The sequence below is a fragment of the Stigmatopora nigra genome, chromosome 12 (assembly GCF_051989575.1).
Source record: "Stigmatopora nigra isolate UIUO_SnigA chromosome 12, RoL_Snig_1.1, whole genome shotgun sequence".
In the NCBI taxonomy this organism is placed as follows: domain Eukaryota; kingdom Metazoa; phylum Chordata; class Actinopteri; order Syngnathiformes; family Syngnathidae; genus Stigmatopora; species Stigmatopora nigra.
In genome coordinates this window covers 4,502,292-4,514,895 of record NC_135519.1, presented here as the reverse complement: position 1 = coordinate 4,514,895, position 12,604 = coordinate 4,502,292, and the positions used below count along the sequence as shown (strand labels likewise).

Genomic DNA, 12,604 nt, shown 5'->3' with positions numbered 1-12,604 from the left:
TATTATAGTCTAATTATAACAGCATCCAATTATAATAAGAAATATTATTGTAGTAAATTTTAATGGTGGCCTATAGCATATTGCCTCAACTCTCAATAAGGTCCACATGTCACAAAAATGAAATATAAGCTATATAATTCACCTAAAAAAGGTAAAATATCTATAAACTAACAAAGTATTAAATAACAATGTTTCAATAACTGATAATGATCTTATGTATTCAATATAATACCTATGGCCGCAGCTTTCTTCAAACTTTCTCTCACTTTTCAAAATGTTTGGCTAATTATAGAACTTTCAATAGTGTAAATTTGAGTGTAAATAATGAAGTCTTTGTCTCTATGCGCCATGTCATTAACTGGGACATGCTAAAATGTTCGCCTAAAGTCAATTGTGTTAATCTGGAACACCATTGAGGACCAACACCATCAAAAATGAATGCAGCACAAGAAGAGTCAGATCCACATTTATGGAATTTTTGCATGTAATCTCTGCATTGTGAATATACAGTTCACCATTTTTTGCTTTAAAAAAAGGCGTATTTACAGTACTTGCCCAAATTAATATATGTATATACATACATTAAGCAAATTCTGTCACAGAGCAAGATGCTTAAATAAAAGTGTGCATTACATTGCGAGGAAATCCATGACTGCTTAAAATCCTTTTAAAATGAGATAAAAATGGTTTGCTACTATTTGTACGTTTCACCCTAGTAAGGAGAAGCGATATAGAAAATGCATGGATTGAATACATACATGTATTAATAAAAAAGAGCTTCATTTATAGACTGCCTTTGCAATAAATGCTGCAAATCTAATAAACACAAATAAAGAAATAAGCTAATATTTACCTCAGACTAACTGACAGTCATATTAAATTATGGTAAAGGTTGTTTGACTCAAAACATATAACCAAAATGTCAAAAAAGGAGTAAATAAATAAATAAATCAATATCTTCCAGTCTTAAGACAATGAAATAATAATAAAAAAACAAACCTGAATGTCAATGTCAACATATCAATCACCGGCATAAATATATAATCCGCAAACACATCTAGCGCAAAAATATACAAATAGACCGTTGGAATTATCATCTGCAAACATTGTGTAAACAACACAAGACTTTAAATCAACAAAGGCAGAGAAAGCAGCAACCTTTCCAAACGGTGAAGACAGAGAACCTTAACGCGTCGTTAAAATGATAACTTGCTTGTGTAATTACATCATCAGGGCCCATTACAAGCCCCATTAGCCACAAAGAAAATTCCGACGCTTAAAGACTCATCACTTATCATTGTAGTAGTAGTAGTACACAAGTGAGAGTATTTACACATTTTTGACAGCGTAGGATTAAAACATATGAAGGAGAGTTAGGGACAATAAAGAAAGAAATGGAATTGCAATAGTAGGCTGTTTACTTCAAGGGTTCATTCTATTTCTATATTAGTATATTAATAGTTAAGTAATAGTGCAAAAGGTCAACAAAAAATGGAGGAATCCAGTTTGGATTTTCCTTGCCATGAAGTTGGAAAGTCCCAAAACAAAAGCAAGAATATTATAATGACTAAATTGTAACAATATTTTGATTCTACAGCAATATTTTTGATAGTATAATAAGAAATAGCTGCAAGAAATAGTTCATTCTAATTACCAACTTCGAAAACTTGTAACAAGACAGTTTTATTTGTTTGTTTTAGTTACTATTTCTAGTCTTTATGGCCCTAAAACTCCTCCATAAAACTGATATTAAATCAACCACATGAAAAATGGAAACGTTTTAAGTACAGCATATTTTCACAAGTATAAATCTGCCCTCAATATGTTTTCTCTCTTTTTTTTTTGGTACAGCCAGTTGCCATGGCAAAGCTAATTAAAGCCTGATGTTTCACCAATAAATGGGAAGACATATTTCTCCTTTTTTTGTTTTTTAATGAGTATCATGCGTGATGAAAATCACTTTATGATAAACCTAAGCTACGCCAAAACTCACAAGAAACGTTTTAATCCACGTTCCAGAAATAAAAGAGTCCTTTTAATACATTCTTTAAGATCTCGGCACAAAAATAAATAATTCTATATCAGACACAGTGGATGCACTTTGGTTATACATAAGGCGCTAGATTCTTTTTTTTTTTATTTCCCTCCAGATATTTCCATTTGTGATGTTTCTCCCTTCAAACACACATCTATTATTACACAATTATTTAAATGTTTTAGGTCACCCCCCTCCAAGCCCTGCTCTGGCTTGATAACAAGAAGTTCCAAAGGGTTCCGGCTTAACCTGAAGACCACCATGCGAAATCGACTGAATTCTCTCTCGCAGGCATTAAATGAAACAAACATTCTCCTTAATCTCATTCTGGGTCGTATTTTGCACCCCTTCTGCTAGCAAGTCGTCTTATCAGGATAAAACCAGAAGGGTGCAAAGGCGTGTCAATGAAGGAGACAAACAGATATTTTAAGATCACGTTAATCAACGAAAAGTCGTTGGGGAAACAACAATAGTTGAGGAGGAATGCATGACATCACAGCAGGAAAGAAGAAAACGAGACCTAATCCAAAAGTACAGCTTTCAAAATAACGAACCCCAAGAGCAATGTCACAAAGAGACCCCCCCACCCCCCTACTGCATCCAACTGGAAAGACCCAGATCCGATCAAACTGTCCCCCCTTTCCGACTACGAACAGCGTCTGGCTGTACTAGCGAACTCGGAGCAGGATGACTGAAATCCTCGCTAGTCTCAAACGGTTGACAGTCGCTTGGGTCGCACGTCCCAGCCGGTCCACGGGGTCCGGGAGAACCGGGAGGACCATGAGAAGTTGTGCCGGGAAGGCCTTGACAAAGGCAAAACAAAATAAATGAATATATATATTTAATTGGATCAAGTGGTCAGCACATGTCCTTGAAAAGTATTGAATTTGTTCTTATAAACTGGCATCTATTTGTGTTAAAGCAACTTCCAGTTGTGAGTGGAGAAAGATGTCCACATTCTAATAGGGAAAACGTCACTATAGTATGTTACCAAGCAACAACTTGGAAATACAATCTAAAGAGCTCTTTGTATTACACATAGTACAGCATGTCCAGTCTGTTTGTTGCTTCCGTATCACTTACAAAGCACGGCTCAATGTAAGCCTTCAATTATGGCATCCATCTAAGCATCTCGCCAACATCAATTCATGGAGAGTTCTTGCAAAATAACACACGTCTTGCTACACACACCAAGAAAAAAACAACATACACACACGAAGACATCATAGGCTTTTCATCATATCTTTCTTCCCCACAACCCCCCACCACAATCCATCTCCTGCCTAACAGGTCACACAAAACCGTCTACAGCTCCACTCTTGTTATCCCTCTCTTCGTGCAATTGTGTGCATGAACTGGGCAGACACTGTAAGCTATAGCAACTCATTATAACCCAACATATCGATATTGTACTTGAGGGTGGGGGTTATGGGGACATAAGGTGACTAAAATGTATTTAATTATTTATTGCTTATTGTGAGGCAGAGCAGTGGTTAGCACGTTGGTCTCACAATTCCACATTCAAGGATTTGCTCCTTGTGCCCTGTGATTGGTTGGCCAATTCAGTGTGTACCCCGCTGGGATAGGCTCCCTTACCCTCGCGAGCCTTGTGAGAGTAAGCGGTTCAGAAAATGAATGAAAATTGCTATTGGTATGAACAGAAGAAGACAGGTCGATCACCGCTTATCTTCTTTTCATTGTCGTCATCTCCTGTCTTTGTTATTAGATGTGTTTTTAATTAATTTAGTGATAACTGACAAGAAGATTGGCATGTGTCTCTCTCTGTGTGCCCTATAACTGACTGGCGACCAGTCTAGAATAGACTGCCCTTCGCATAAAGTCGCTTGGGATAGGCTCTGTCAAACCCCTGTTTGATTATCTGTTACTGTGAAAAAAAAAAACCCACGTTCTCTTTTCTAACGAAGGAAATAGATGAGCTTTCTTTGTCCCTGCACATAAAATGTGCACCTCGAGGGAGGAGATGAACGACGTTAAAATCAGTAATAACTCAGCCGTCAAAGGCTGGAAATCAAAGTGGCCTTGCCCACTTGCCACAGCTCCATATCACCTGTGGGATATTATTTCTGACTTGGCGGAAGCGAGGGGACACACACTGACACCCGGCTGTGCGATATTGAAGAGTTTTGTTTTGGAGAAACATTAAACTTGTTTTTTTTATTACTTTAGGACAGAACTGCTAGTCAGTCAGGAGTAAATAGAGGGACCCGGCCGTCCATCTTTTCCAGATGGGCCTCATTCCCAAGCTTTTGTTGCTTCTACTTGGTTTCCTCGCTATATCTCAGTTCGGGTTTTGAAGTGATGTTTTTTTTTATGGGAATTTTACAGTATCGGTTGGAAGGATTTACGAGTATTGGGTGCGGCGACATGCTGGTCAGCAGGTCTGCTGAAATAGATGCTTGAATGCTTAAGGAAAAGACTAATAATTGTCAATATTGCAGCTCATTCTAACACTAATGGAAACAGCTCCAAAGTGTTCTGCAGCTAATGCACTGCACCGAATGGAGCGTGTGCACAACGTGAGAGGCATTCATCAAAGGTTGATGCTGACAACAGCTCAGTGTTGATGAAAGTGGTGAGGCTGAATCAACACACTTAAGCTTAAGGGCAAATCTGAAGGCAATTGATTAAAAGATGGACAATACTCTCAAGTTAAGGGATGCCGCAGAGTTTGTTCCTCACATAATATGTTAGGCAAAGTATTGGGTGGAGGGCATTTAATGACGTCAATGGCAATGAAATATTGGGAGAAAAGTATGTGACATTTTTATTTTTGTTCAGATTTGGGGTCATGTAGACATTTTTTAAATGATTTTTTGGGGAGAAAAAACATTCTGGATTAACGGAAGTTATTTTTTGGGGGGATTTTTAAAACGTAGGAGATTTTATTTAACACTTTTATCTTTTGCTGCCAATGGCAGTAAGTGTGTTCATTCCAATGTTTTAGTTTTAGAGTTTATGGTCCTTGCGTTGGAAAATCAGGCACAAAAACTAATGGGAAAGGTTCAGGAACTTGATCTGACCTTAAAATGATGGTTATTTCCCAAATTTAAACATAGTAAATTAGTCTGTAAATGATGAGCAATTCCCTGCATGCCTCTGCACAATAAAGGCTAAAAACACATCGTCATAGTACAGAAAGAGCTGTAAGCTTTGTTTGCTGGTCTTACCTGGTGGTCCCGTGGGTCCTGGATCCCCCTGTAGGCCGAGCCCAACCTGACCTCTTTCTCCTTTCTGCCCCCTGTACCCTATAAAAAAAAAAAAAACACAAAGTCTGAGTGTACAAATAACAGAAGCGCTGACTATGCGGTGTCATGTGTGCATGAAGAACACACGGCGTTAGTAATGTTAGCAAAAAATGCCACAACAAGGTCTTATCCAAGGAGATTCAAGGTGGCGATACACTCCTCACACCTTCATTTTCATCCAGGGAATTCTACGCATTAGCTCCCGGATGCTATAAATAACAACCCGAGTGATGGCAATGTCAAACAGCAGCTCTGTGATTATTTGGGGTGAAGCAGCTTTGCAAGTTGACATACATACAGGTTACTCTCTTCCCACCGCCGGTCCCATACCTTGAATAATAAAAGACGTAGCGACATGCCGTCAAAGTGTGGAAATCATCAAAGGAGCCATCTGCGTGTTAACTGATGACACCGACACAAGCGCATGGCTTTCAAGATTCCACAACAGAGCAGAGGCTGATCAGATTGGAAAAGGATCAAAGGCGGATTCACTCCACAAACACACTTGGGCCAAGGGACAAAATAAATTTAGATGCAATTACTGGGTCAAGACAGTTCAACTAAATGCTCTCCGAGTCCCAGTCAATGATACAAATGAGTAGTTTGCTCGTCAAGTGCAGGCTCACTCTGAAACATGCTTGTAGTGGAACTTAAGTTGGGAAGAAAAGAATGAAAAGTTGGACGAAAACATGAACTTGGTGTAATACTAACCCCATCTGCCTTGGGGGACAGTGCACATGTACTTTGCTGGTTAAACGCTGAAGTCAGCGTGTTGAAAGAACAACTTTTGAGGTTGACGTGCCTCTATCTATTTTTTAAGTAGTAGTAAACTTCTGCAACACAATCAAGAGACATGCTATTCAGGGTTTTAATTAGCAACAGCAATTATAAGTGCTGTCATTAAGAGCAACCTTGGCGTTGATAGTTTGCCATCCTCTATCTCAACTATAGGCCAAAATTGAATTGTTATATTATTATAAAAATTCTGATATGTTGAATATGTATAATTAGTAATATTAATTTAATCTTTCATGAAAAGTATCGCATTTTGTCACAATATCGGTAGTTGTGAGTGTTTTATCGTGTACTTTAACTGCAGTAAATCAAATCACTCTTACTACTCCTCTTTAAAAACTAATCATCTAAAGTACTGTTTGTAAAAAGTGCTTTTGGATCACTTTAATATGCAAAGCAGTTCTAGCGACATTTTCACTGGTTTGAAAATACCGGCGTCAAATCGGCATAAACTAAACATGCATACACGCAAACAAGCCTTAAAAAAATAAGATCGGATGCAAAAAAATGGTGACAATCCCTAATATAAATTACCCCTTGGCAGTTGAAGCAATAGAAGATCATCCCTTACCCTTCCCCTATAACTCAACGCAAAGAAATTCATGCTTTTTACACACATTCACACACACACACACACGAAAACTCAAGCAACAAGCACGCTAGAATGAGTGAATATTCCCTCTCAGAGGCCTTTGAAGTAATGGAGTCAGGACTAGCTGTAGCATGGTGTGCATCTTGTGTGCACTGACAGGAGCATCAAACATTGCGCTGCCTGGCCCAAAGGAGAAACGCTTCAACGCATACGTGTCACAGAAAATCTCCGAAAAAGGCCTTGCGATTGCTCGGAAACTGAGCGCGTATGAGAGAGAGAAAGAGGCTTTGGGAGGGGGGGGCGCTTTGTTGCAATAATGAGACTTCTTTTTAGCAATCACCCTGCCCGGGGGATTTCATTCAGTGGGAGGGAGGTGACACTCTGGTAGGGAGAATTCTCAGAACCTTAAGCAAAAAGACACAGTGAGCGATGCTTCTCGGTAGCAATTTTACCCGGAAATATAAATGGCTTTTACAAAATATGTTGGAAAAAAAAAGGGAAGGGATATGCTTTGATCGATTGGATCAGGAAGAAAGATGAACAACATTTATTCTACGCTGTAGAAGAGAAAAATGGTTCCTTGAGCACAATTTAGGAATAAATATTGTTGGTTTAGAACAGTAACATTGCTATAGTGTACAAAATATAATTCCGGCAGTATTGTCGGATATAAAAAAAGAAAAACGCAAATACAAAATGATGTTAAAAGCAGAAAATGGAGAATTAGAATGGACTCTCCAAAGTTGAACATCAAATGTGGTAGAGTTAGACGTTCATTTGACAGTGATTGACGTCTTTTGATACTTTGTTGAGGAATGAGCAGACTTTACAAAAGTTATTCCTCTTTTAGATATTCCTCTTATAGGCTTATGGTAGTGTATATTTGAAAAAATATAGATATTTATTGAAATAAATAAGGATGGGAAAATATTGGTAGTGAAAGATATGGGTTGATAGATAATAAAAAAATTCAACCAAAAAATATTATGCTCAACTTTGGAGGTCACATTGCATTAAAATATGAAATTACACAAAAGGATGATTTTGATGTTTGCTGAGCATAATAAAAAAAGCCTGAAATAAAATGAAAATCAGAATTGTAAAAGAAGATAAAAGTAAATGGATAGCTTTATGCATGCAATCATATGGAAAACATTCTATTAGAAATAGAACCAAATAAAAAAAAAGGGAAAAACTATTCTAGATTTAACAGAAAGCTTATTTTTCTTTGTAAACAATTCATTTTGGCAGAGAGGAAAAGGCAAATTGGATGTTCCAGAGGATCGCCGTCTCCAACAGAGGATGACGAGAAATAATGAGGAAATATTACCCTCAAACTCTCTCCACAGATGAGTGGAGTCAACAAAGCAAAAATTAGGAAGTTGTGGAATTCTAGATTTATCAAGGGAGATAATGTTCCTTTTCATTCTCGGTAAATATTTATTTCAAGGCTGCATTAAGACCACCCTAATAAAACTTTCTCTTGCACAGGACATAAAAAACCCCAAAAAACAAGAACAAGCAACCAAAAATCCAGGAGCAGCATCAACACAGCACACAATATTTATAGTGTGTTTTTAGTTGCCTACATTAGCTGGATCATTAATGAACGGGAGAAGCAGCATTTGATAGTATAGCGGTGTAAACATGTCGTGATGATGTGAGGTAGATTCTAAACTCAGAGACAACACAGTTGGAAGAATAAAGTTTGGGCAGCGGGACTGGGATGATCGCAAACAATTAATCCACCCTTGATCGAGGTACCAAAATTGAGACGACTTCCCTATACACTACGATATAAAAAAACAAACTCTTATTGACAGTCAATTCTTCATGAGTCTTCAGAAAGCCGACTTGCGCCACAACCTCTTGGCCTTTATTCCTCGGCTGCCCGCCCCTCATTCTAAAGAGAAAAACACCCATGAATCCCAAGAAAATGTCGATGGGATCCTTCTTTCTGTACATCCAACTACAATCACCCAATTGGAAAAGAGCCTTTTTCCCTTTTTGAATAAAATAAACAAGTAATTTTACCTTTCTAAGGCAAGCAACTCTACTTTTACTAATCTAATGTGATCCAAGAACACTTGGTGTGCATCGGGAAATTTCTGCTCCGCCTCCACTACTCCGATGTTATGAGCTTGAGCAAAGACTCTTGCATGAAAATTGTTAAGAAAAGTGTCAAAAGCTTTTTACCCCATGACAGTGAGAAGCAGAACTTTTTCAATAGAAACTGCAGTAGAATTTAGTGTATTATTATTAAGCCAAGTTATTTCTAAAACCATGTTTTCCCCCCATTTAATGCACACCGTTTGCCACACTTGTTAAATGTGTTATAAAACTAAATAGATAAGACAAAGCCAATTTGCGCATTATTAGCCATGTTCCATTCTGTAGCTCACGCAATGTTAAGCAACCTTATGTATGATTGAGGTCATGAAATAGGGTCCTGTTCACCTTGGCCAATTGTGTGTTTTCATACCTTGAGGACCAGGAGAACCAGGCTCTCCTGGTGAGCCTGGCGAACCATCTTGGCCAGGTAGTCCTGGAGGTCCTTGGATTTGCGTGGCTAAAATGCCTGCTGGCAGTTTCTGAATCATGGCTGGGGTTAACAACTTTTCTAAAAGACAAGATACACCCAATGAAACAATGAAAAAGAGAATATATCTATACTTTTTTAGAGAGATGATAGATTTAGAGCATTTTTTGTTTTTTTACCTTCAAAGATTCTTAATATTTCACTCCGGATGAAGATTTTGATCTCTTCCATGAAGGTTTGGTCTCCCTGTGGACCAAGATTTGTCATACTTTACAATACCACAGTTCACTTATTGTGTACTCAGTGCATTTATTTCTTAGCCTTGTAAATGACAATGTCCAAACTCATTTAAACTGGGAGGACTGGCTGGGAATGCTAATCCATTGATGGTGCAAGACATCCAATCCACTTTGACTGCAGTCATAGTTATGATTTACAATGTGTAAGTGTTGAAACCAAGTGGATAAATATAATACCTTGACAATTACCATTGACCTTAACCATACAGTACACAGTGCATACTTTGTGAGGGCGTAGTCCAGATATTTAAAATTAGTGATTACTCGAGAGTAGAAATTATTGACTTACCAACCGTCCCGGGGGGCCGGTATCTCCCTTTTTCCCTGGGGGTCCAATGGGGCCAATCAAGCCACTTTCTCCAAGGCGTCCTCTTTCTCCCTGGACACCTCTCTCTCCAGGAATTCCTGGATCCCCCTGCATTGTTGAAATCCAAACAAACAACTGATCAGTTTATACTTGGCTATTACTTAAAATATATAGAAAAATAACTGTATTTTTTCCAATGAGCATCGTTTTTGTGTAAGTCGAGCCCAAACTAAGCTGATGGCACTCTATTTAAGATGTGGTTTTATTATGCAATGCTTTTAAAGTGATTTCAAAGGAGTTGGAAGAGAATATTTCTGTGCATTTAACTATCTGAATAAATAATTTTGTTTGTGACTGCTGCTCTTTCATTATATATACCGCAAAACTAATTACAGGAAATTTAAAACAATGTTGCCCGAAGTGGTATACAAAACTATACAGCATTTAAAAACAACAACACAAATGAATTATAAGATCCAATAAAAACAGGCAAAACAAATTGAGTGGGAGAAAATAGTGTCTTGTCAATCAAATTAAATAGTTAATAGTTAGTGTGTATACTATCTGTGAGTCAAACTATAATGGCAATGGATTTTCACTTGTTTATCTGAATAGTATAACAAAATATCTGTGGTGTGGAATGTTTTGAAATGTGCTAGGATGCACGACTACCCAGAGAAAAGGCACGTACAGAGGACAAATGTGTCTGTCTTACAAAGCCGAGCATCTTTGCCGAATGCAGCTTCCAATATGCAGTTGTAGAAAAGTACTTACACGTTCCCCTTTAGATCCTCTGTCCCCCAGTCTCCCTGCATTTCCCTTCAAATCAGAAAACAAAAATAAACACATCAAATATAGGTTTACTAACACACATTACATACATACCTTATATATGAGTCCTTATATATGAGTCCTTATATAGTGCAATACAGAAATTAACAGGTCATTTAAAAAAATACATTAAAACATGGATCAAGCTTTGAGTGAAAGATATGCGGTTTGTTGCCAGATGAGTAGGAACTAATTGCTTATTACCCAGCCCAGGTGTATTGTTTGTCTACCTTCCTACAGTCTTTCACCTTCTGCAATGTCACAGCTATTCTGCATTTCAACTTTCCTGTGAATGCAGAAGCAGGGAGCGAAAAAATCTCAAACGGAACACTCGGACTACACGTCTCTTGTGTCTTTGAACCACACACTGTCTGTCAGCCCTCATTGCTTTCTGTAAGCACCCTTCGCGACACCCACGGGAGCATCCTTGTCTCCATTTCTAGTCGGATTAAGTACGGCTAGCATGTGTTGTGTCAGTGGAGCAAGACTTTTTATTTACCTTCTATAGTCTTAACCACTACTGCATATTCCTCACAAGCCTGATTGGGTGCTTTAAATCTACAGTTTTGCCAATTGACTTGCTTTCTAGAGATTTACGTTAAAGCACAAATTGAAGGTATTTGAACTGGAGGAGCGAAGCCCCCCTGCTAGATGGCACTGTTCCTCTATGAAAAGCCAACCTGATGCGGAGTAGTGAGATGTAACAAGGCAATGCAGTCCAGAGCTGAGATTATCCTGGAGGAGTATTAACCAATAATCAGGGGAAAAACAATAAACTATTGGCGCAGTCATTAGTGCGCTGGCTGACAAAATATTGTAAATCAAATGGCAAAATGCGCCACGAATGCCGAATGTCTCGGTAGGATTATTTAGGAAACTGTCTAATAAAAGTGATGACTTATCACAATAATGGTTCCTGTCTTTTGAGTAAAACGCTTAAGAATTACCCTCCAGCATTAGTTGTGTAATTAGAGTGAAAAGACGAAAAATTAACAAAGTCCTACCTCAGCAGGCTTAATCATTAAAATGTCAAACAATATATGCAAATGGATTTTATGCACTCAGGTGGTTCCACAGAAGTAAGGTTGGGATAAAAATCTGCTGCGCCATCCCCCTGCAGCTCCACACATGTAAAGCACTTTCCATAAAGGGATTTTAATGGCGTGCACACACACTCACACACACACACACAACTAACTCACCTTATAGCCAGGAGTCCCGTCTTTTCCAGGTCTGCCCTGCTCAAGAACCGCAACACAAACAAAGACATTTGGTATCAACTACTTCGATTGGATCAGCACCACTGCACCTCGGCTAATCTCTAATTTAATAGGATATCTAAACCATCCTGATTATCTAGTAAGTGCACTTTCATTGTAAACAGGGATACTACAGAAAGCATTTTTATGGAAATAACATCAGGGGATGTAATCATCGAAATGTGATAGGAAGCACATTTTATAGCTGTTGTTGTCGTACCATGTACGGCACCCCCCATTCCCTTATTGATGAAACACCTTCAGAGGGACAACAAAGTGTTGGGATCATGTCACTGTGATTAGGAGGGCAGACTTGTGGAATACATGGGGATACTCACAGCTACACCTTGGGGTCCCTCGGGTCCCGGGAACCCCGTCTCTCCGAGCGGGCCCCTCTCGCCCTGTCAAAGAACAGAAACGAGTCAACGAGTCAGGCGGCGGTGATAAAGGGATGATGTGAGGATTGACAGCTCAAAGAGAGTCGGAGGCTGACGCTCACCGGCTCTCCTGGGATCCCAGGGTCTCCCCGAGGGCCGGGTTTCCCCTGTCAATCATAAGCAAAAGAAAGGAATCGTCAGGGTTTGACAGACCCTCAATGCTGTCATATATGGAGGGACTCTGCAGCCTCTCATTTATAATAGAACCAAGCACAAACCCATCGAATGTCATTCTCTTAAAAAA

At 38.7% G+C, this 12,604-nt stretch overlaps 1 protein-coding gene across 1 annotated transcript in view; it reads right to left on the bottom strand.

Moving 5' to 3' along the window:
• Positions 1-2,637: 2,637 nt before the first annotated feature.
• LOC144205593 (uncharacterized) overlaps positions 2,638-12,604 on the bottom strand; it is a 71,267-nt gene continuing 61,300 nt past the window's right edge. The window contains exons 43-51 of the mRNA XM_077730082.1: positions 12,423-12,467; positions 12,262-12,324; positions 11,867-11,902; positions 10,608-10,652; positions 9,816-9,941; positions 9,407-9,473; positions 9,171-9,308; positions 5,224-5,301; positions 2,638-2,838 (exon numbers count right to left, since the gene is read on the bottom strand). Of these exons, the coding sequence (XP_077586208.1) occupies positions 2,660-2,838; positions 5,224-5,301; positions 9,171-9,308; positions 9,407-9,473; positions 9,816-9,941; positions 10,608-10,652; positions 11,867-11,902; positions 12,262-12,324; positions 12,423-12,467 (777 nt within the window). The 3' untranslated portion in view covers positions 2,638-2,659. The remainder of the gene's footprint in view (positions 2,839-5,223; positions 5,302-9,170; positions 9,309-9,406; positions 9,474-9,815; positions 9,942-10,607; positions 10,653-11,866; positions 11,903-12,261; positions 12,325-12,422; positions 12,468-12,604) is intronic.